This window comes from Mauremys reevesii, linkage group 6 (assembly GCF_016161935.1).
Source record: "Mauremys reevesii isolate NIE-2019 linkage group 6, ASM1616193v1, whole genome shotgun sequence".
Taxonomy (NCBI): Eukaryota; Metazoa; Chordata; order Testudines; family Geoemydidae; genus Mauremys; species Mauremys reevesii.
Window position 1 is genome coordinate 25,829,710 of NC_052628.1, and position 24,941 is coordinate 25,854,650.

The following is a 24,941-nucleotide window of genomic DNA, read 5'->3' on the forward strand; positions in this document are numbered from 1 at the left end:
TAAAAGCAGGGTGCCTGCCTAACTATGGTTAAATTCTGCTCATCCTACTAATATGATTAACCCCACTGACTACTCATGTGAGTACTGGGAGTAGAAACTTTCACCAATATTTTTATAACAGATATTATTCTGCTCCCACAATGAAAGCAGGATTGGGCCCAATATATATTATCTCTCTCGTTAACTATAGTAATAATCTGTTTCTGAATACATACTGGGGAGGCAAATTCTACTCTCACTGACACCGTTGTCAGTCCAGAGTCAATACCATTATTTCAGTAATTTACATGGTGTCCCCCAAAGCAGAATTTAATCCTTTAACAAAAAACATGAGTATATTCTGAGTATGTGCATGACTAGTTAACCTTGAACTTTTACCAAACTATTAGGAGCTGAAAGTCATATAAACTCAGCAGAGCTACATTTCTAAGATGTAACTCGTTTACACTAAATACTTCCAGTTAATATAAGGCTGATGTAATATCTTATTTATAGATAGATCTAAATAAGATTGGATTAAAAGCCTTGCACCTTTTCTACAATTATTTGGGCTGGAAACACAGATGCCTCATTATCTTTGCTAAAATTTCTCCCTATTTGTGTTGTGTGCTAATATAACAGCTTCCACCTATAAATAAAACTAGTACCTAGCATATTGTGGGCTGCCTTTGGATTGGTAAAGTAACAGCATGAATATATATCTGGTGAGCATGTGTTTGATTTTCATAACTGTCTGCAGCCAGAGTTTCTGGGTTGTTGGTGCAGTGGCAGAAAGAGACAGAATGCTCCAGTCATGCTAATCATTGTCTGCAAAAAGCTCTGTGCTTGAACTGGCATTTCCCCCTCTGGACTTTAGGTCACTGAGATTCTTTTGCTGTTCCCACACTGCAAGAAGAGTTTGTTAGCCAGAACTAGACAAGTACAATCTATGTGATAATGCGGAATGCCTCAGCTCACACTGCACCTACTGCATGTCCTTTCAGTCATGTTATCTTTGATCAATTCTATCACTTTGCTCAGTGGAGGAAGTTAAGGCCTCTCTGCTATAAAGTGGCTGGCTGGTTTTTTCATGTTGGCAGCTATCCCTGGTACTGTGCTCTCCTTCAGCAGGTGTTCTTTAGCTGGAGTCCTGGACAGGCTATGTAGCTGTACGCTTTGCAATGTAAATTACTATCTCTAACTAGAGAGAGTACAGGTAGTTCTGGGGTCCTAAAACAAGCAAGCACATGCATTCAACCCACACGGAGACTTGGCAAAGCATGGATCAGCAGTGGTAGCTTAAATGGCCAATTTAAGGACTTAGCATTATGGGGTGTGCATGAAAATACATGTAAAAATGCCTCGGAACTGGTTGTTTTTGTGAGAAAATTATTTTGTGAAAAAAGCAAATCTATGAAAACACTACTGGTGCATTAGTTACTAAGGGCATGGCTACACTTGCAGATGTAGAGCGCTTTGAGTTAAACCAGCCTTCGTAGAGCGCAGTAGGGAAAGCGCTGCAGTCTTTCCACACTGACAGCTGCCAGTGCACTGGCGTGGCCACATTAGCAGCTCTTGCAACGGCCACAGACAGCAGTGCATTATGGTAGCTATCCCAGCATGCAAGTGGCTGTAATGTGGGGGTGTGTGGGGTGGAGTGTGACAGGCAGTGTGTTGTGTGTATGTGGGGGGAGAGAGAGTGGGTTTTGGGGGGCTGAGAGCATGTCAGCATGCTGTCTTGTAAGTTCAGACAGTAGCAGACCTCCCCCCGCCCCCACTCCCACCCCCCGACTCTCTCTCTCTCACACAGCATTCCACAGTAATGGTTGCTTTGTCTCGGAGCAGATAAACATGCCAGCTGTCAAACGGAGCTTTCAAAGGGCATATTCAAAACAATGACAAGAGTGGCCACTTGACTTAAGGGAATTATGGGACGTTTCCGGAGGCTGATCAGAGCACAGTAATGCAACACCTCATTCACACTGACGCTGGGCTGCTCCAGCAGGGGTGCAGCAAACGTTATTCCACTCACCGAGGTGGAGTACCAGGAGCGCCCTAGCCGTGGAGTCAGAGTGCTCTACGTGCCTTGCCAGTGTGGACAGGTAGTGAGCTAGTGCGCATGGGGCTCCTTTAATGTGCTGTAACTCGCAAGTGTAGCCAAGCCCTAACTCCCTAGTATTTTAAACCACTATCAAAAATAAGACTTGTTTGTAATGCCTAATGTCTATCCTGTTAAACTTTGCTGGTTAGGATTACCTATTGTCATTGTTGGGCTAGTATCAGTTGGCTTGAGGCTATAAGAGTACATGCAAATGAAACTGTACACTGCTTGCATCCAAAGAAGTGGGTATTCACCCACGAAAGCTCATGCTGCAAAACGTCTGTTAGTCTATAAGGTGCCACAGGATTCTTTGCTGCTTCTACAGAACCAGACTAACACGGCTACCCCTCTGATACTTGGCAAATGAAAGAGAGTCTCTGCCCTGAGATTGCACCAGCTGAAATAATAGCCCTTAACCTGGAGTCTGTATAACACTTCTGGTGGTGCACAGAGAGCTGGTTCCTCACATGGTGCTGGCTCACCTCATTTTCAGCTGCTAAATTGCACTTTAAAAAGCTAAAAATACATTAAAGGTTGCATTTTCCAAAGTGCCCAAGTATGACCGTTGACATAAATGAGAGCAGACTAAGGCCAAAGCTGAATGCTATTGAAAATCTCACCCTGAATATCTTCCTGCTTTTACTTTTCCAGGTAAGCAGTTGTTGTGGTTAACACAGGGATGATATTCAGTCACCAGTAGAGGAGATAGTGGACTATGCACTCGTAAATGGGGGAGAATTTGTTCAGTGAGACAATATAGCTAGTAAAAATGGGGTCCACACTGAAACTCTGGTCTAAAAGAATGATATACAGAGCGCAGTGGGACATCCAGAGGAGAGCATCACTTGGTTTGCTTTATAATTAATTTTTGATGTATTAGCTCTATAGTATGCTTTCCATCTTGACACTGGCACGTTTGCTGATTCTTTAAAATGAATGCCAACACCATCCTGGTTCTCATTGTTCTGAACAGGTGAGTTAAGACCTGAACTTCTGTGCAGGAATTGATGGCTCTGTGTTGAAAAAAGAAAAAATATGTGAACTGAATATGCCAGCTTTGTCTTCACAGGTTCTGAGGAGTTAGGAAGTGGAAGCTATGGGCATCGGTATATCACAGGCACCATAGTCGGTGACGATGATGGATTTGATATTGATGATTCAGACTATGACATTTATATTGAAGAGGTAAATTCAGAGGTTCCAGTCTGGCATTTCTATTTGTATTTATTTTCTAGTGGTATTTTAGATAAAGGAACTTGATCCTGTTGGCGTATTTAGCCTTTAACCTTATGTGCGCAGGTAAAATAAAAGTGGTTTGTTTGTGTTTTTCTCTTCCTTAGGATGAATTTGTTTCTTCAAATATATTTCTTAGGGGATGTAGCTTTAATTTCCATGGAACATGTTTAATTTTAGGTTGTGACTGTACTAAACTTCAGTTTCTTTTATCTTGCTTTAGCTCAAGCCACTTCCTGCTATCAAAGGAGGCAACAGGAAGTTTTTGGTTGAAACCAAGGTTGCTCCAGGGTCTAGTACAAGGCTCCTTTCCAGGCTAATTACAACCACCTCTGATCCTATTACTTCCCCTGCAACAACTATGCGCCCCATTCCTACAACCACTGCTAGCACCACTACAGCTAAGGCAACCAGAAGGAATGGCATAGCCTCAGCAGTACGGCTGTTTGATCTGTCCTGTGATGAAACCATCTGCTCTGCCGACAGCTTTTGTGTCAATGATTATGATCGGGGCGGTTCTCGGTGTCATTGTAACCTGGGCAAAGGAGGAGAGACTTGCACAGAAGGTAGGTTTTGTGCAGGGCCAGGGCAATTATTCTCCAAGCACAACACAATTCCATCCTTAGCAACTTGATGGATGGATGGGATTCTTTTCCTAATTGGCTCCCACAATTTGCCTCTTATGGTAACCAGTTTGGCAACTACTGATGCTTGCATGGTGATGATGTTGTTCTGCAGTCTTTGACATTAACATCTCTGCTAATGTAAGCTGTGATGAACTGCTCTGCGGTAAATTTCTGTTCTATTTAGTTCAGTTTATCTGTGGGAAGAAACACAGTTTCATGGTAAACCAACAAAAAATACTCTTATTTAAATGAGGGCCCTAAAGGTAACAGTTAGCACCTCAGTCAGCTTTTCTCTCTCAAACACCAACTATCTTGCCTCACTTGCTTGTCCTTCAGCAGGGTGGGAAGAACGACTTCTATACACTACAGGGAAAGGCTTAATTGAGTAGTCTGTGCACAGTAGTTGTAGCCAGGAATGTCAGAATTCTAGCCCCAGCTCTCACACCATGCGGTTTTGAGAAAGTTACTTAACCTCCATTGTTACCCACACACTCTAGGGCACTCCACCTTTACTCTTCCATGGGCTCAAGGCATGACCTGGTTAATTTAGGCACTCCCACCCTTTCCCAGTTCCTAGGGCTCAGGACCACCCGTACCCAATTCCTAGGGCTCAGGGCATAATCTTCTGCAGGTTTATGGGGCCTCTTACCAGTGAAAGAGCCTTACACAGCAATATCCTAACCTCTGTTTATTAACAGTTGCCAAAACAGAATACATACGCTAAGCATACAATGCTCACCACTCCCAATAGGGCAGACAAACTTTTCCTGGTGGCCAGTCAGGATCAGGTCATCTGGGGTTCCTCCAGCTTCTGCATGATATGGTTGGCAGGATGTTGAGGTCTGGCAGCTCTGATCTTAGGCTGTGTCCTGGAGTTAAGTTCCAAAGAACTTCCTTTTGGACCCCAGTTTATGTAGTTAAACTTGAGTGCTGCTTAGCTCTACCTTCACCAATCATTGTAAACTAAAATACTGCAAAACAGTGGTTTTCACCAATTCTAGCCCATTACGAGACTATTCTTTAACCCATCAGACTCCACTATCGTAGTTGAATTAAATCTTGCAAAATTAGTTACACAACAGACAGAAACAATCAAAGAACCAGACAGAGACCATACAGATAAACAATAATGAAGGAGGGGCCATAAAGGCAAAACAATAAGGAAGTACTGTTTTCACAGTCACAACTGTTGATAAGTGATTCCTTGCCAGACAGAATGCCATCAAAGTGTTCTTTAAACATTTTAAGATCTGTTTCTTTATCTGGTGATGGTGGGTACTATTAGGACCCGAGTGCCTTCTTCACAGCTCAGTATTACATTGTTTTAATGTAATTTAGATGAAATGTGAGGATGTGACTTTCTGCTTTTTAGCTCAGGGCGGCTGCTGTCCTAATGTGGCTGCAAAAAAGGGCCTCAGATCTTAGACCATGTCTCATTTTCTCCTTCTGGAAAACAGTGATTGTCACAACCAGGTCCAGTCCTGCTCTTTAATCTGACACCAATCTGTGTGATTGTGACAGGTTGGGTCACAGAAACCTCTTTGGGAACTGTCACCTAATGTGCCTAGACTACCCATGAGCCCATTTTCCCTGCCAGCTTGGGACTTCAGTACCTTGCCTTGTTTGAGCCAGACGCGCTTACCTGCCGCAAACACAGATCCAAGTCTGAACCACGTCCCCCATAAGCTACCGGCTTAACTGAAAACAGCTTAAGAAGAGCTCCTATCTCCAGCACTCAGATACCCAACTCCCAATGGGGTCCAAACCTCAAATAAATCCGTTTTACCTTGTACAAAGCTTAAGGGCAAACTCATAAATTGTTTGCCCTCTATAACACTGATAGAGAGATATTCACAGCTGTTTGTCTCCCCTCCTCCCCCCCCCCCCCGGTATTAAAACATACTCTGGGTCCCCAACCTTTTCGTATGGCAGGCGCCAGACGAAGGACCGTGGCAGCAGTCGAGCATCCACCGAAATGCCGCCGAATTTCTGCGGTGTTTCAGCGGCGTCGCCTCTCGATGACGTCACTTGTCAGCGGCAAGCAGCATCATCGAGAGGCATCGCTGCCGAAATTGGGCGGCATTTTGGCGGATGCTCTACCGCCGGCCAGGATGTGGGCGCATTTAGATGGTGCCCACGGGCACTGCGTTGGGGACCCCTGCTCTGGGTTAATTAATAAGTAAAAAGTGATTTTATTAAATATAAAAAGTAGGATTTAAGTGGTTCCAAGTAATAATAGACAGAACAAAGTAAATTACCGAACAAAATAAAATAAAATAAAACACGCAAGTCTAAGCCTAATACAATAGGAAACAATGCAGGTAAATCTCACCCTCAGCGATGTTCCAATAAGCTTATTTGACAGACTAGCCTTGTGTGATAACATCCAACTGCTGAATCCAAGTACTGCTAAGCTCCCTGGGCCTGGGTAGTGAGGATCACTGTTCCTAGTTCTGGGTCTCTTGGATGTACTCTATAGCAAGGGTGTCAGAGCCTTCCCAAACCCCCCTGAGGCCCGCCACCCAAGGCCCCACCCCTGGCCAAGCCAGAAGCCAGAGCGGGGCTGGGGAGCCCACCCCACCACCAGGGTGGGTTGAAGGGCTGAAAGCAATCCCCTGTCCATGTCCCCACCCTCTGTATCCCCCACCCAGGGCAGGTGGAGGGACCCAGGCTCCCCAGAGCTGCCCACTTCTCTCCCTGACATGGCTCCAGCCAGGTAGGGGCCTCAGAGCTTCATCCCGGCCATGATAAGATTCGCGTGGGCAGTTGTACAGGTGTCACATCAGAAGTCATGGCACTATACATTGTATGATTTTGTTCATTATATGTATTTACTCTCCTTACTTCAATGAACAGTAGCAGTTCTTGGAGAAAGTTCAATCTGCAAAGCAACTATTGTGACAATAGCTGATGGAACCGCTATAGATGTAATTTTATTTTATTTTAGTTAGTTAGTTAGTTATTTTGCCATAATGCCCAAGCCTGTGAAGTTATGGAATTCTTATGGAGGTCACATAATTATATAAAGCTAGTGGAGCTGGATCTGTTAATCTGAGTCTAGAATCAATTCTCTTTAATGGAGTATTTATCCCCAGGTGTCCTAACCAGATCATGCACTAATACTGCACAGTAGTGATCTTCCCCTCAAGAGCCATCATCGCATGTTAAACAATGCATTAATTAGGCTCATGCTACAGAGCTTTTTTATACTTAACAGTCCTCGTTAGAGGCACAATTGATCCAGTGAACCCTTTTTATGGTCAGTACCTCTTGAGGATGAGTTTTCATCGGATATTTCATTTGTGCTATACCCTGACTCATTTTTATATAACAAGCTTTGTTAATAGTGTTATTGTAGCTGTATCTGTCCCAGAGAGACAAGCTGGGTGAGGTAATATCTTTTATTGGACAAACTTCTGTTGGTGAGAGAGACATGCTTTCGAGCTTACACAGAGCTCTTCTTCAGGGGAGGGGGAGGGGCCTAGGGCAGAACGGAGGCGGGGCCTGGGAGGAGTGTGGGCAGGGCTGCAGGTGGAAGAGGTGGGACAGGGGGCTAGCCTCCCCCATGGGAAGCTTCACCTGCCACCTATGCCTATCAGACATCATCCTCAAGGGACACCTGCACAACATTTTCAAAAGACGAACCGGGGAGCTTAAATTCATAACTTTGCTAGACATTAAAAATCATGGATTGAACAGAGACAATGGATTTATAGCATATAGCAACAATCTATAACACACCAATAATCCCCTCCTCCCACCCGCTGCTTTTCCCACACATACACTTTCCCCATTATGACTGGAGGGGTGCTAATGGACCATTCACCTTGAATGGTCCCTTGAAATAAGTGTTAACTATTTATGCTAAACAATCTGTTAAACCTCCTATTTAGCAGTGACACTCCTGAGTACATTTCCCAGACCTGAAGAAGAGTGTAACCTCGAAAGCATGTCTCTCTCACCAATAGAAGTTGGTCCAATAAAAGATACCTCACCCAGCTTGTCTCTCTAAAGAAGAGGTCCCCAGACTGTGAGGCATGCCACCCTAGACGGGTGCAGAGGTAGGACTCAGGCCAGCCACCACGTCAGGCAGGGAGGGAGTGCCACCCAGCCCTGTGTAGCACCCAGGGACGGCTCCAGGCACCAGCGCAGCAAGCGCGTGCCTGGGGCGGCAGGCTGCGGGGAGCAGCCTCCCGGTCGCCGTGAGGGCGGCAGGTAGGCGGCTTTTGGCAGCACGCCTGCAGGAGCTCCACTGGTCCCACGGCTTCGGCGGCAATTTGGTGGTGGGTATGCTGAAGGCACGAGACTGGCGGACCTCCCACAGGCATGCCGCTGAATCTGCGTTACCAGCTGCCTGACTGCCATGCTTGGGGCAGCAAAATACATAGGCCCCGCCTGCAGCTTCAGCCCCCAACTATGGCCCAGCCACAGCTCCACACCCAGCCACAGCCTCAGCCCCTGGTTGCATCTCTGTTCCCAGCCTCAGACCTGCCCCCAGCTTTGGCCTCCTTACCCAGTCCACATCCTCCCATCCCTGACCTGGGAGCCGTGACCCCACTCCCAGCTCCGGGTGTGTGTGTGGGGGGGGGGCTCAGACAGAGGTAATGGGGGGACATGACCTGAAAAGTTTGGGGACCAGTGCTCTAAAGCTCTGTTAGCATCAGTCTAAGCTTTATTTTGTTTCTTTGCAGTACAGCTGTAAAAGTAACTGTATTTGTGTACAAATGGAAAGGCAAAATCACCCCAAACACAAATAATAGAGAAAGGTTAGAACCTCCATCCTTTCTACTTCATTAGGTTTATATCTGATTCAGAGATAATAGTCACATCCTGAGCTGTGGGTGAGGCGTCCTTGATGCTCCTCATTTGCAGAGCGTGCAAAGGTGTCTTTAAGCCATCTTTGTGCTCTTCCCAATCATGGGGCTGTCCTATGCTGGGCTGACCTTCTGACATAAGCTAGAGATGCATGAAGGCTGATTTGCCAGCGGCCAACAGCCCTAAGGGACCATTATAGCAGCCAGTGATTGCCAGGGCATAGGCTGCCCTGGCCATACACTCTAAACTGGCCACAGAGAGAAGGTGGTAACGTGGAAGCTGTTATACCCGCTCTAAGCCACCTAAGGATTCTCTGGGTGGCTAAGTACATCAGCTTTATAGCAGCTTTGCACTACAAAGCTGACCTAATGCAGCCTGGAATCTGACTCAATGTGTATTTCTCACATATGTTCTCTTCCCTGAGGAAAAAAATGCTGTGCTGTCTGTCTCTGTATTAAACAGTTTCCTAAATCAAGATGAATCATCAAGGACCAAATTCTGCTTCAGTTACGTCAGTGAAAACCTAGTGATGCCACTGATGAAACTGTTGAGCAGAATTTTCCCATGAGTATGCTGTTTCTGTGCAAGTTCAGCAGATCCTTTGGAACAAGGGAATTAGCTCTGAAAGGTAGGAGGAGGAGAAAGCAGTAGGTTAACTGATTGTTGACTAATAGTTGTCTCTGGAGGAACTCAGGCCTGGTCTACAGTGGGTGGGGGGAGGGGATCCATCTAAGATGCACAACTTCAGCTACGAGAATAGCATAGCTGAAGTCGACGTATCTTAGATCGACTTAGAATTACTTACTTTGCGTCCTCGTGGCTTGGCATCAATGGCCGTGGCTCCCCTGTTGATTTTGCTTCCACCTCTCACTGAGCTAGAGTTCTGCAGTCGACAGGAGAGCGATCGGGGATCGATTTATTGCGTCTACACTACACGCAATAAAATGATCCCTGATAGAGCGATCGCTACCCTTCGATCCGGCGGGTAGTGTAGACGTACCCTCAGTCTTGTGTGTTTTTGCCTGATGTTATCTAGTGCTAAATGTGCATATTGCTTTTATATTTGAACACATTGCTAAACAACATGCTCTTATCTTTGCCTTTCAGATATTATTATCCAGTATCCTCAGTTCTCCGGCTACTCTTACATCACCTTTGAACCGCTGAAAAATTCCTATCAGACATTCCAAATTACCCTTGAATTCAGGGTAAGTTTAAGCAGTCCAAAACTCACAAAGCATTTTTAAATGGTATTCACTTTCATTAGTGTAAAGAAGGAACAATAGAAGAGTGAGTAGCTTCAAAAGCCTATTCTGCAAGCTAGATATTGCAGTGAGTTAATCTGTAGCCTTCACCTCTGGAAATCTGGGTTCGCATCCCACAAGAGAAAATAAATTTGATAGTCTCAGCCGAGATCTTTGTCCATACTCCTGGTACTCTTTTTCTTAAGGAAAGTCCTGGAAATAGCAGTGTTGAGGGATTACAGGTTAGCACTGACTTACTGTGACAGAGCTGTACAAGTGAACTTTAGACTGCGTTATGTTTGGAATTTTTGTAAATGTCTATCTGTTCAGCAGTGGCACACATATAAACTAATTAAGTACCTCTGAACTTCCTGTTTCATAGATAAGTAGATGTCCCTCATGCTTTACAGCATACACTGATCATCTGCAGAGACGAGGAAGTTATTTTTTCCTTCTTCCACCTGGCGTAATATCATTATGATTATTTTCTTCCTCTGAAACACTAGATACTGGACTAGTTAGATCAGTGGTCTGATCTGATAGTGTAATTTCTGTGTTCACTTGAATTCATGCTATTTATTACAGGCAACCTGTGATTAAGGTTGCCCAACACGTTCCATGAATAAATCAGAGTTTGTATACCTGCTCCTTTGCAATATGATAGTTAGTATACATAGAAGAGGTGGCCTAAAATCTGAGCCATTTTCCAATAAAACCCTAATAGTGGATGCCCATCGAATATAAGATTTGGAATTGAACCACTTGACTCTGCAAGAAAAAATTCCATCCATCAATGGTGTTTCAAAACCAATATCACTACTCCCTGTTTGTCCCCCTCTCTGAGAAAACAGTTCCTGGTTCCTGCACTATTACTTCCATTAGTGCATTTACTTTATAGCCAGGTTTCAGAGTGGTAGCCGAGTTAGTCTGTATCAGCAAAAACAACAAGGGCTCCTTGTGGCATCTTAGAGACTAACAAATTTATTTGGGCATAAGCTTTCGTGGGCTAGAACCCACTTCATCAGATGCATGGAGTGGAAAATACAGGAGCAGGTATAAAAACATGAAAAGATGGGAGTTACCTTAGGCCACTCTCATTACCACTACAAAAGTTATTTTTCCTGCCTTGGTATCCTACTGTTAATTGAATTGTCTTGTTAGACTGACTTCACACTTGGTAAGGCAACTCCCATCTTTTCATGTATTTATACTTGCTCTTGTATTTTCCACTCCAAGCATCTGATGAAGTAGGTTCTAGCCCACGAAAGCTTATTCCCAAATAAATTTGTTAGTCTCAAAGGTGCCACAAGGACTTCTCGTTGTTTTTACTTTATAGCCAGGAGGTGGAGACTGACTTTTGCATGTTGATACTGTGATCGCAGGCTGAAGCAGAAGACGGTTTGCTGCTGTACTGTGGAGAGAATGAGCATGGTCGTGGTGATTTTATGTCACTGGCGATAATCCGACGCAACATCCAATTCAGGTAATGGATCTACTGCCCTTCCATGGGTGAGCTCCTCACCCACTCCAGTCCTTGTGTGCAGTAAAAAGGGGCCCTTAAAAGCTCTGCAACCAGCAAGCAGAGTATTCTCCCAGCTCAGGCACTGGGGAAGTCAGCCACAAGGCTGCCTCCTGAGGATTCCTTCACAAAGTGAACATTATTACTCCTTAGCAAGGTCAGAAATGTCTGCAGTCCACTAGCACTATGCTAGCACTGTAGGTAGGTGTATACAATTAGTTAGTTTGCTTTATAAACAAGGGAACCCCAAGAAAGTTTTCAGAACAAAGGAGATGCAGCTAACCCAGGTGTCTAGTGGTAGCACAATGCATTACTCTGCAGGAATCAAGTTTGGGACTGGAACTCGGTACCACATCACTGATCTGGTAGGAGCTGAGGAGCTTTAAAGGAAACGGAGAAAAAGAGTCTCACATTGCTCTGTGACTGTATAGGATCATCTTAAAGGATATCTGGAGAGACTTCCATCTGGCACTTATTAACCAGAATGGTGATTGCTATAAAAATGGGGGGGAAACAAAAGGCAATGATATGTCCTAACCCTATTTCTGGTCTACCTCAACCTGACCCATATAGTGGAGACAAAGCAAAGAAAATAGCATGCTTTGTGCACATTCAGCTTTGCTGCTATTGAGGCCTCCTTGTCAATCAGTACCAAACAATCTGAGTTTCTTACAGAATCCCAGTATTATTGCTTTAGCTCCAGCTCTCACCAGGGAGCTAGGAAAATTCCCCAGAGAAATTATTGTGATAGCAGCAACTCAAATTCTAATACGCTGCATCTTGAAACCATTTCAGAAAGTTGGCAGGCTTTGCAATATACTTTGTATTGCCAGAGGATGCAAAGTCTCCTACATGGAAGAAGGAAACAGATTAAAGAAAGTTTAAAATTTGAAAAGATATTTTATCTGCACTAAAACAGACCAGATATAGATCAGTTGTCTGAGTGTTTTTATATTGCTCTTTAATGTAAAAGGAGAAACAGAAAGGGTCTGAGAAGAGAAGGCACCTTTCTTAGTCAAAAAACAAGGTTAGGTTGGTTGTTTAATGAAAAATTGTCACTTTTGGGCCCATTGTCTGGCTCTTGCAGGTTCAATTGTGGGACTGGAGTTGCAGTCATTATGAGTGAAAGCAAAATCAAACTGGGCAACTGGCACAGTGTCACTGTGTTCAGAGATGGGCTGAATGGCTGGCTCCGGCTGGATAACGACACACCAGTCACAGGTAAATCTCAGGTAAGTAATCAGGTTCCTAATGCTCAGCCTTGGCTCTCTGCAGACTGATGGCATTTCTTCCTAATAGGGAGTGTGTTATAATAGATCAGATTAAATTTGTGTGTCTTTATTAGGGATGGGACAGTTGCATGAACCAGAATCAATTTTAACAGATTTATAGTCACATAAATCAGACTGAATATTTAAAAAGGCTTGGTTTCCTCACTGCACTTTCCCATTGTCCAGCAATCCTCCAGCCACCCTCCCTAGCCCCAGATGTGTTCTCCTTTCCAATATCTAGCAGAGCGTACTGTTGCTGTCCCGAGTTCCTTTCCTTGCCTCCCATATCTGCTCCCCACTGCTGCCTAGTCCAGATAAAAAAATACCTCTCTCTCTCTCATGCATGCACACATCCCACCTCACCCTCCGGACCTGGTCTATCCTTAAAAGTTAGGTTGACATAGACACAGTGCTCAGTTGTGTGAAAAATTCCCACCCTGAGAACCATAGTTTAGCCAACTAACCACCAGTGTTGATGCAACGAGGTTGATGGAAGAATTCTTCCATTAACATAGCTACTGCTGCTTGGAGAAGTGGATTACCTACAGTGACAGAATAACCCCTTCTGTCACTATAGGAAGTGTCTATGCTACAGCACTACCACAGCACAGCTGCGGCACCCTAACTATGTAGCACCTGTAGAGCAGACAGGGCCCCAGAGACATATACAAATGTGCATGTACAATGAAACAAGGGCCTCAAAGACAAAATATCTCAATTATATTTTCATTAAATAAAATTAAAAATAGAGATGGTGGAAAACTGTAGAAACACTGGTTCACTGTAAAAGGAAAAATACTAAAACACCTAAGATTGAACTGAAAAGAAAAACAAAGAAAAATAAAATTAATAATAGACTATGAACAGTTGTCATTCAGTTAGAGACACAGTGCAAGAATCTGCCCTGAGTGAGGCCTCATTTAACTCCAATGATTTCATGAGGCACAGCCAAGATAAATATTATAAATGAAGATACCTTGACTTGATCCCCTGTGACCTGAAGAGAGAACAGAAGGAAAATAATTAGTGGACAATTGCCAATAACTCAGCTCTTGTTACTTCTACTACCCCCAGGACAACCACAACAAGCCCCCACTGTCACCCCCTGAAAATGGAATGGTTTTGATTTGGCTCCAGAGGTTATATCACTAGATTTGGCTTTAGACATTTATTTACAGACTCTAAATATAGTATTTAAAATAAAAGACCCAAAGGCACTGGCTACACTTAAAAGTTGTGCACTTTAACTATGCTGGCATAGTTGAAGCAGTAAACCCCCCACCTAAGTGTAGCACAATTATACTGGTTATACAAGTGCTTATGCCAGTAAAATTTATTCTGATAGGGGAACCAAAATAAGATGTACTGGTGTAAAGCACCTTATCCCAGCATAACTGCATCTGCACTAGAACGCTTTCTGAGATAACTATGTCCTCAAAAAAAAAAAAATTAATTAATAAATAACATGCCTTTCCAACATAGATATGCCAGTAAAACTTTAAATTTAGTCCTGGCCTAAAGAAAACAAAAGATGTACAATAAAATTTAGCCTTGACATAAATGGTTATAATTCCACTGAAATCTCTCCTTTTAACACTGGGGCTTAACTTATTACTATTTATTTATTTAATGCTCACACTTTCCTCAGTGCTGTCCAAGACACAAATATTAAGTTACTCTGGACTCCACAGAGCCTACAAATGAAAACACAAACATAGGAAAACAATTTATACTGGGAAGTGCAAAGGAAGGACAGACATGCCCTCATAATCAAATGATTCATTAATTTTGTTTACATTAGTAGATCCATAACATCAAGATAAGAAATAGGCATAAAAGTAAATGTTTAGGGTGGTGATTTTTTTGGGAGGAGGAATAGGTGGGAGAGAATTACTAACGGACAACCTAATTTTCCTCAAAGGCCTCTTTTTCTTCATTGAGGGGAAAAAACTGATCATGACTGCATGGCTTAATTATCTTGCCTTCATTAGTCTATCATAGAATATAATGTGTTATTTAAAATAGTTGAACAGCTCTGTTTTACCTTGTAGGGCCAATATAGTAAAATTACCTTCCGGACTCCTTTCTATCTTGGTGGTGCTCCTAGTGCATACTGGTTGGTCAGAGCAGCAGGAACCAACCGTGGCTTTCAGGGCTGCGTTCAGTCACTCATTGTCAATGGGAAGATAGTTGACATGAGACCCTGGCCACTAGGGAAGGCTTTAAGTGGTGCTGATGTAGGTAAGTGCAATGTTATGGGGTCCTTTATCAATGTTAAACAAGAATAATAGGGTTATTTTCTACGACTTGAAAAATGAAACAATTGTGTTCAGAGTTTGGTTGGGGACAGTGGGGGATAGGTCTGTATATTTTGTATAGTATTTCTCTAGACTCTGTAAAGGATTTTGAGCTTGTATTTCAAACATAGTGAAGACAAGCATGCTGATTGTTGGCCTGGGCACATCATTAGTAATTGCCCCAGGGAAAGTGGGAGCTCCCATGGATGAATTTCAGATCCATGACAGAATTTCTTGGCATGATAATGGACTCTTCTTCCCAAATGAGGCCCCAGAGCCCAGCAGTTCTCAAACTGGGGTCAGCAGTCCCCTGGTGGTCTGCAAGGGTACTCCAGGGGGTCCGCGAGTCACGTCCAGGGCCGCCAGCCCACTGATCAATTCCTCCCCCTCACTTCCAGTGCCTCCTGCACACCACAGAACAGCTGTTCAGCGGCGTGCAGGAGGTGCTGGGTGGGAGGGGGAGGAGCAGGGATGGGGCGCACTTGCTGGAGGGGGCGGAAAGAGGCGGGGAAGAGGAGGGGCAGGGGTGAAGTGGGGCCAGGGAGAGGTGGGGTGGAGCCTTGGGGAAAGGGGTTGAGTTGGGGCAGGGCCTGGGGCTGAGCAGTGGTTGAGCACCTCCGGGGAAAATGACCAGAGATCACCCCCAATTCCAATAAGGACTCTGATAGGATTCAGTCCTTCGAATTCCACCAAGGGGTTCATCTGTCATCACAAATCCATAACAGCTTTTTGCTCAGAACAAGAAGCCTTATGCATAGGTTAGCCTTTCCTTTATGCAGACTGCAACTCTGATCTGCAGAGACCATGAATAGATTATCAGCCAGACAATGGTTATCTCTTCAGGGCATAGCTGCAAAAGGTTGGGTGCAGAGGTGGGAATCTGTATTCCCCTCTTCCCCTTGTACTTCCTAGGGAAATCCATATATCTTTATCCAGAAGTTCCTTCTTGTGTGGCACATTGTTTAAAATAGTCGTTTGATGCTTATAACACTTACATAGGCCGTATCTTCCATCTAGAGAACTTACATACAATCCCCACAATAATATATCAATTTTGTCTTTATAATACAATGGACCCCAAAGCTATTTAAACCTAATTCAGTAAAGTCTCCCAAAAATATTGCAGGAAATTGACATGTCTGTCACACTTACAATCTAAACAGAAGAGGTGATTTGCCCAGGGTCACACAGTGAGTCAGTGGCAAAAGCAGGAATAGAACCCATACATCCTGACTGTCCTGTGTTTCAGCCACAAAGTCATCTTTCTTCTCTTTTTTTGTAGTTTCGCAGTCCAAATCCCAGTACGGCAGTGATCGGTATGAAACTTTTTAACAACTGCTCTGTATTCTCTGGATAAAATGACCAGACTTCTGTGCCATATAAGAAAGGAACAGATTGACCCAGAAACTGGACACTGAAAAAAATAGGGTTTTGGAAGCACAGAGAGTAATTTCACGATAGAGTGAGAATCTATGGAAAACGGCTTAAAACCTTTCTAAGGTTCCCTGATCCCTAATCTCTAGTGCCTCTTGGGTCCCAACTACAATAATTCCCAGCCACGTGCCTTCCACACACTGTTGCATTAACAATCAACATCAACTAAAATAAATGCTGGATTTTTCCATGTGTGATCTGAAGCTGAAAGATAGAGCCACACTGTGAGTTTCATTGCTCCTCACAATTGCAGAATTTGCTGTGTACCAAGTACCATGGAAGCTTTGCAAACAGTATAGAAAATGAATTAAAACTGTACATAATATAAACTGGAATTAGCCATTCAAGTCTTTCAGCTTTTCTGGTAACTGACCTTCCATTCTATTCTGCTATATTGGGTATAAATCAGGGACCACAAAATGGAAAAAAAGAAAAGAGAGGCCTGTCCTGTGTATAAATCAGTCCTACTGGTGGGATTATGAATCCCACATAGAACTGTAAATCAAAGTGCTGGCAAAGGAGGAAGGGCTGACACCTTTAGTACTACATATTCCTGCTGAAGCTCCCTTCTTGCTCTTCTGCCACTGTGAAGGTCTCACACCCTGGGATTTGATGCAGACATGAGATGCAGGAGGGGAAGCTTGACTTTTCAGTGTACTCATCAATACTGAACTGAAAAATGGAATACCTCAGTGTCACCTGGGGGGGTGGGGAGGAGGGGTTGTTTGGACAGCAGGATCATAGAACCATAGGGTTAGAAGGGACCGCAAGGGTCATCTAGTCTAACCGCCAGGCAAGATGTGAATTTGTGGATGGTCTTTAGAAACTGAGAATGCACTGGCTGAAACAAAAGCTGTCTCTTCACCTTAATCACTGAGAACATGTCAGTCTACCATTAATTTTTAAAAATCTATTGTCCTTTATCTCAAAGATTTTGTTTAAATTTGCTGCTCATGAAAGTGCAAAACTAACAGCAATGACCACCTCTACACTAGACATAGTACAGATGGGTGTTGTGTTGTGTAGGTTTCTACTTACATCTCTGCCCATATCAGGGCCGGCTCCAGGCACCAGCGAAGGAAGCAGGTGCTTGGGGCAGCCAATAGAAAGGGGGGCGGCACGTCTGGGTCTTCGGCGGCAATGCAGCGGTGGGTCCCTCAGTCCCTCTCTTCCTCTTTGACCTGCCGCTGAAGTGCCGCCAATTGGCTGTTTGTTTGTTTTCTTCACCACTTGGGGCGGCAAAAAAGCTGGAGCCAGCCCTGGCCCATGTGTCTCTGGTAACCTGCAACACCCTCCTAATACAGTACTGGTGCTCTCCTCCCAAGCAGGGATTTCCAGTAGCACTTTCCAGGGCCAGTCCCACAGATGTCAAAGCCTGACATTTAAATGTAGTCCTCTGTTAATAATTCATGAGACCGCAGATTCATTAGTATATTGCTGAATGAGGGAAGGGACGGTACTGGCCATGTTTAGTTTGTCTCTTTGTGTTGAGGCCTTAAATATTCCATGGTGATAATGATGTTGATGAGTGAACAGATGGGATAGGAAGAGGTCATCAGTTGCTAACATCTGTTTTGAGAGGTCTGTTTATTGGATTATTGGATTTTTCTTTATGAAGCTTGGTAAGTGAATTCAGTCTATCTGGCCTTTCTTGCCTCGGTGTGCTGCTGGACCTCCTTTTCACTCCTGCTGTTTATATTGTGGTAGAGCATAAGGGTCCCTATCGGGAACAGGCCCCACTGTGCAAACACTGCCCCATGTAGCTGACAATCTGGGTAGCTAGTGAAGATTGGTATAAATTGTTGCATAACTTGTCCCTCTTTAGCATCGTGATGGTGATGAGTTAGATACTGCTGGCATAACTCAGGGCCCCCGGATAATGCAAAGTCCCCTGGGAGGGGTGCCCAGAAGAGTCTGGCCAAGCAGCCAAAGGACAAAGCAGTGGAACTTTCATTCCCTAGTGTGGCCTTTGCAAGAGATGGATCCTGTGGAATTCCAGTTACAGTTTTAACGTTCTCCTGCCCCAGTGGGAGCCATGTGGGGAAGGAAGCAGTGCATATGCTGTTTGGGACAGTCTCGTGTTGGAAGGACACAATGCAGACTCTGCTCACTGTCTCCATGGGAGAATTTCCCTGTGGCACAGCAGGCCTTCATAAAGCCTGATGTTTTACTAGCGGTTTTCCCCAGGCCACAAACTCATAGAGAGCTGACATGTAATTTGGACTCCCCCCTGGGTGGAATCCTTTGGGTGAACCGCTTTGAAATCAATGCAAGCTTTACCACTGACTTCACTGGGGCCAGGATTTTATCCCGTCTCAGAGATATGTTCCTCTGAAAAACATCTGCATCCAAGTGCACAGACCACTGAGTCTTGGTCTGAGCTACAAACTTAGGTTGATATAACTATGTTGCTCACACCCTTGAGTGACACCGTTGTATTGTCCTAACCCCCAGTGCAGACAGCGCTATGTTGACAGGAGGGCTTCTCCCATTGACATAGCTACCGTTTGTCAAGGAGGTGGCGTAATTATGCTGCTGGGAGAAGCTGCAGCACTGTTAGTGTAGACAAGCCTTGAGAGTGAACACTCTGGAAGCGCTACACTGCTACATCATATATATTTGCAGATGACTCCTGTAGCAGGGTGGACCCTGCTCCTGCTGTGAGGGGTTTAAAAGTGGCCTGGCAGGGCTTGAGAGCGGCTACTCTCAAGGCTGGGCTGATTGAGGAAGTGCAGCTGGGGGGGGCCCACCCCCCACAGGCCCACACAGGCCTTAAAAAGGGAGGCAGAGGCCAGAGAGGCCTCTCCTGAAGAGAAAAGAAGAGGAAGGGCTTGGGCTTGGGTGCTGGGGGTGGTGAAGGCAAGGGGGGCTGGGCTGCTGTGAGGCTGAGGAGCTGTGCTGGGCAGCAGCCCCAGGCAGGCCAGGGCCAGCAGCAGGCCAGGAGGCACAGGGGGGGGGGGGGCCAAGCCAGGGTAGGGGTAGGAAGAGGCCCAAAACACCTCCTGCTCTGATGATAGTCTGCCCTGCTGTCTGCAGTGCCCCCCAGTGGCTGGCTATGATGCAGGGGCAAGGTGGGGATGAAGGTGGGGGGTGGGGAGGGGGGGTGAGGAGGGGGAGGGAGGAGAGGGGAGAGAGGGGAGGAAAGGGTTACAGGGGGGGGCAGCACCCCCATGGGGGGGGGGGAGGAGACAGGGGGGGGGGGCCTGAGGAGGATCACCACACCTGCTCAGCTGCTGGCGCTGGACTGAGGGACAGAGAGAGGTACTCCATAGTCTATCAGAAAACTCATATCCTTATGATTAAGAAACAAAAGTAGAATCTAACAGTTAGAGAACCCTACTGGAACCCATGACGTCTGGGTTCCATCTGTGACTTTGCCATTCACTGGTTGTCTCAGTTTCCCCATCTATAAAATAGGCCTTGTACTATTCACCTCCATCATGGTGCTGCTGTGCTTATTAGTGATAAGTGGGGAGAGAGCCTCAAAGTATAGGTTTCCTAGTGATAGCCATGTTAGTCTGTATCAGCAAAAAGAATGAGGAGTACTTGTGGCACCTTAGAGACTGACAAATTTATTTGGGCATAAGCTTTTGTGGGCTAAAACCCACTTCATCGGCTGCATGCAGTGGATATATATATCTTCCTCCTGTATTTTCCACTGCATGTATCCTATGAAGTGGGTTTTAGCCAACAAAAGCTTATGCCCAAATAAATTTGCTAGTCTCTAAGGGTATGTCTACACTACCCGTCGGATCAGCAGGCAGCGATCGATCCAGTGGGGATCAATTTATCACGTCTAAATTGACCCCCCCAAGCCCTTTCCCGTTGACTCCTGTACTCCAGCACCACGAGAGGTGCAAGCAGAGTCAACAGGGGAGCGGCAGCAGTTGATTTACTGTGGTGAAGACACCACAGTAAGTTGATCTAAGTACGTTATTCACGTAGCTGAAGTTGCATAACTTAGATCGACACTCCCAGCCCTCCCAGTGTAGACCAGGGCTAAGGTGCCACAAGTACTCCTCGTTCCCACTCTTATCCAGTCCCCCTTTACCATGGTTGACAGCTGTTTGTGAGACATGAAGGGGAATAATTAGCATTGCAAGAACAGCTGCTCACACAGCTGGCTGGCAGGGGAGGCATTTTGTAGGGTAATTGTCTCTCTTCACCTGGAAGTGGAATTCATCCTGTCCCTGAGGAGATGTGTCCACATGGGTTCTGTCTTTAACCTGTCCTCTGGTTGGGTGCGTCATACTTTGTGCTATGAATAGTGTAATCAGGCCATCACTTGGTACATTAAAAACTGGGCTTGACGAAACACTTATAAATGTACAATAGGGAACAATTCTGCACTATCAGGGAGAGGGACAAAATGAGCTAATAGACCTTTTTCCATCTCTGACTTCTGTGATCCAAAGGTTATATTCCAGGATGTATAGCACAGTGGTCTTCTTGTTTGTGTAACAGGACAAAACAATTAATCAACTCTGGTTGAAATGACTGGCTGCACTGAAGTTTATCATGTGTTAAATCTATACAGAAGTTCTTTTCCTGCTGTTCTTTACACACTGAATGTAAGATAGGAAATCAAACTCTGGGTTTGAACTGCACTCATGCCAGGACCCCTCTGAGGTTTTGCAGTGCCCTGTGCAGTAGATTAAATATTTCTGCCTGATGCTCCTCTCCCTTTTTTAAAAAAGGGTTCCTCTTGTCAGCAGCAGGTTTGCCAAACTTTGCTCAGTCACCCCAGATAATGCAACCGCTCCCAGCTTGTCAGTTCTGACTCTGTTTCTTACTCACTCTTGTGCATGTTTCTTGTCTAAGTGATCCAATCTGTAATCTGAGGTAAATCACTCTGAAAATACTCACTTGGAGCTCCCTCTATATATATATACCCCACCTCCAGGAGTATGTTTGAAGCTACTCAAGTGTAAATTTGTTCTCCTTCACCATTTTGTAGCACTTTACCCCTTTAAAACACTGCAGAAACATAAGGAATGTGCTTACACTCACACACAGTGCATGTGTTGATCTGGGCCTTGTTAACTTATATTTACAATTTTTTCTTGTAGACTAGGGGGGAAATGATTTAAATAAACAATAATATAATTTAAAATAAAGAAAAATATCTGAGTTAACTGGTACTTTATACACTTTTAAGTATTAAACACTGACTGAGAAGGAAATTAAAAAAATCCCTCCTTCTATGACAGTTTTGATATTGTTACCTCAGGGCACCTTTCTGTACTGTAGACATCATATGCCAGTGTGGTGGAAATGGTGATTAGAAAACCCATATGTTGGTAATATGGATCCCCTGCAGTGCAGACAGAACAGTTAACAACTACATGTTGGTTAATAAGCTTAGATGCTGCTGCTTAACACATTCAGTACTTACCATACTGTCCCCAAACTCTGAATGAACAAAGCAGCACTTAAGATAATTGAGGATAAACAAATCAGCATGTTTGTAATGTAAACAATTGGGTGACACATGTTGATTCTGAAATACCCATTCGTGAGAACAACAAAGATGCTACTGAGGGTAGGCAAAACCCAGTCATCTGGTGAATGGTTATACTGTAAAAAAATATCTTGTGAGTTGTTATTTGGTTAGTTCTGATTTCTACCATTTTTAAATCATCTTTATGATACAGTGTAAAATCAATGCTGAAATCAACCACTTAGCCTAAAATCTGCTTTGTAGTTTTGCAGATTGAGAGAATTCTGTTTACTTGAGAAAGCAAATTGCATTTGTTTTTAACAACAAGCAAGCAGCCCGCTAAATCCTCTTGGATTAACTGATATGGTATGACATTCTGGCTCTGAGTTTAGGTGAATGCAGCAGTGGAATCTGCGATGAGGCTTCCTGTATTAACAGTGGTACCTGCACTGCAAGCCAAGCTGATTCATACGTGTGCCTTTGCCCTCTTGGATTTAAAGGTCGTCATTGTGAAGAAGGTGAGAGGACACCAGATGTTTTATTTCTGACTTACATGTTAGTCCTTGTTCAATACATTTCCTCAGTAGGATAAGACCACTTTGGATGTCATTGATCTGTCAGAAAACAGCCCCAATTTGTTCCTTCTCCTGAAAAGCACATGCATATGCTGGTAAGATGGTGATAGATGCCTTGTGTGCATGTTATGTTGTTTGTTTTTATGGGCTAGAGTGCATCTTGCATGGATAAGCAGGTGAGACTCCACGTTCCCTTTGACCACTGCATGTGGATAGGGGAACGGTTGCAGTCCTTGTGCACTTCAGAGCACAGGGATTGCTCCTTCTTCATACTACCTGCTGGGCAAGCAATTCTAAGGGCTTGGGAGAAAACAGGGCCACGTTTCTGATGTTTCTCTATGCCTGACCAATGGAGCTGGGCTGTCTGAGGAAGGAAGTTCAGCAGCATGTTTATCCTGTGTGCCTGAGAGCTGCAGAATGAATGGCAGGGCGTCTAGCGTCACAGTAGATTTAAATGCATAATGAAGAAAGCTGCCTGAAATTGGTTAGTGAGTTAGTCAGTTTCTTACCTTAGAGCCTAAGGTGACCTACTTATTTTTTCTGGACTTCCAGCATTTATCCTGGCCATACCTCAGTTCAATGAGTCGTTGAGGTCATTTGCTACAACACCCTGGCCATTGGAACCACAGAACTACCTTTCCTTCATGGAGTTTGAGATGACATTTCGTCCAAATTCAGAGAATGGGGTCCTCTTATACAGCTATGACACAGACAGCAAGGACTTCCTGTCTATTAACATGGTGGCCAGCTATGTGGAGTTTAGGTTTGACTGTGGTTCAGGAACAGCCATTATCAGGTAAATGTTATTTGTAAAAGTTTTTCAAACAATGCCACAAGGAAGATATAGGAAAGGAATAGCCATGTTGGAGAAGCTACTGGTTTCTGTAGTTATGTATTCACTCTCCAACAAAATCCAGTGACGGGTACTTCTAGGGAAGGAATAGAAGCCATGTGTCTAACTGCAATACTATAACATGGGAGTATTTTTCCTTTTACCCTTATCCGGTGGTCTGAAACTAGCATGAGCATTGATAGCACTTATCATTTCATCCTACCCTGTAACTGCAGATGTTGTTCTTATCCATACAGAGGAAATACTTTAAAAATATTAACCCCCTTGCCCCAGTAATATTATCACAAGAAATTAAGGAATATTATATAATGAAACTGTAGATATTTTACAGTAATCTTTAGCAATAGCCTAATATGTAGCAATAATATGAGTAATATAGTATATTGCCTGTGGCCATTATATATTTCCTGTGTTTGTAAGAAATGCAAGTCATACTGGAGGCTGTGAAATATACTGATTTTCACTGTGGGAGGGCCTGAGTGCATACATTCAAGCAGTCTCTATCATAGACTATCAGGATTGGAAGGGACCTCAGGAGGTCATCTAGTCCAACCTGCTACTCAAAGCAGGACCCATCCCCAGACAGATTTTTGCCCCAGATCCCTAAGTGGCCCCCTCAAGGATTGAACTCATAACCCTGGGTTTAGCAGGCCAATGTGCAAACTACTGAGCTATCCCTCCCCCATATTTTCTATATGTAATCCATACCACAGATACATAGTGAAAGAAATTATGATTTTTTTACCCCAAATAGCATTTTTACTGTTTAAAAACACTTTGGGACAAATTCTAACTCAGATAGATGGATGCACTTCCCATCAGGAGTTGTACATGTGTATATGAGAGTGGAATTTGGCTTTTTACATTTAAAAAAAACAGAGAGGGAGAAAGAAATTAATATTTGAATTTCAGATAAATTGAGGAAAAATACAAGTTGTTATGATTGCTGAAAAAAGGAAAATTGGTCAACCTGATGGTAAGCTTACTTGAAAACAATCAAAGCTATCCAAAAGAGTGATAGCATACAATACAGAGTAATAACAAAGAGTAATAACATACAAATAACTGTGTTAAAAGGTTTGCAGGTTACAAAGTGAAGCACTCAAAGTAGGAATTTAGATTGTCCATGCTACCTTAGTTCTGCCACCTTGTGTGTATGCAGTTTTGATAGTCTTTGATTATATGATCACCTATTATTTTTTTCCCAAGGGATTCCTCCCTCAGTGCACAGAATGGACAGGAAATAGACGTGATTACTTAAACGTGATTTATTCAATGAGCAGTCCCTGCCTTATTTATTACACACCGTCCAAAGCCTGTAACAAATATAGAATTACTCACTTCATCATGGTACTTTCTTTGGCACTCATCATTATAGTATCTGAGTGCCACACAAACAATGAATCTCTCTCCAGCATAAAGTAGGAGAACATTAGTATCTCAATGATACAGATTCGCTATACAACCCTGATGGATCAGGAATCAAGTCCTGTGAAAAATATAGTATGTGAGCATGTAAGTAAAGACTGTATCATATGTGCACATGTTAGAGCA

The 24,941-nt window shown here is 44.0% G+C and overlaps 1 protein-coding gene across 6 annotated transcripts in view; it reads left to right on the forward strand.

The window, feature by feature from the left end:
* Positions 1–24,941, forward strand: part of EGFLAM (EGF like, fibronectin type III and laminin G domains) — a 129,538-nt gene that overhangs the window by 72,568 nt on the left and 32,029 nt on the right. For 5 of the 6 annotated variants that reach the window (XM_039545252.1, XM_039545253.1, XM_039545249.1 and 2 more), the window contains 8 exons: positions 3,150–3,265; positions 3,537–3,879; positions 9,862–9,962; positions 11,381–11,481; positions 12,605–12,749; positions 14,840–15,029; positions 22,352–22,477; positions 23,087–23,330. In XM_039545252.1, coding sequence (XP_039401186.1) covers positions 3,150–3,265; positions 3,537–3,879; positions 9,862–9,962; positions 11,381–11,481; positions 12,605–12,749; positions 14,840–15,029; positions 22,352–22,477; positions 23,087–23,330 — 1,366 coding nt within the window. Of the gene's footprint in view, positions 1–3,149; positions 3,266–3,536; positions 3,880–9,861; positions 9,963–11,380; positions 11,482–12,604; positions 12,750–14,839; positions 15,030–22,351; positions 22,478–22,514; positions 22,630–23,086; positions 23,331–24,941 lie in introns of those variants that run through there. The other variant, XM_039545256.1, reaches the window with a different exon arrangement.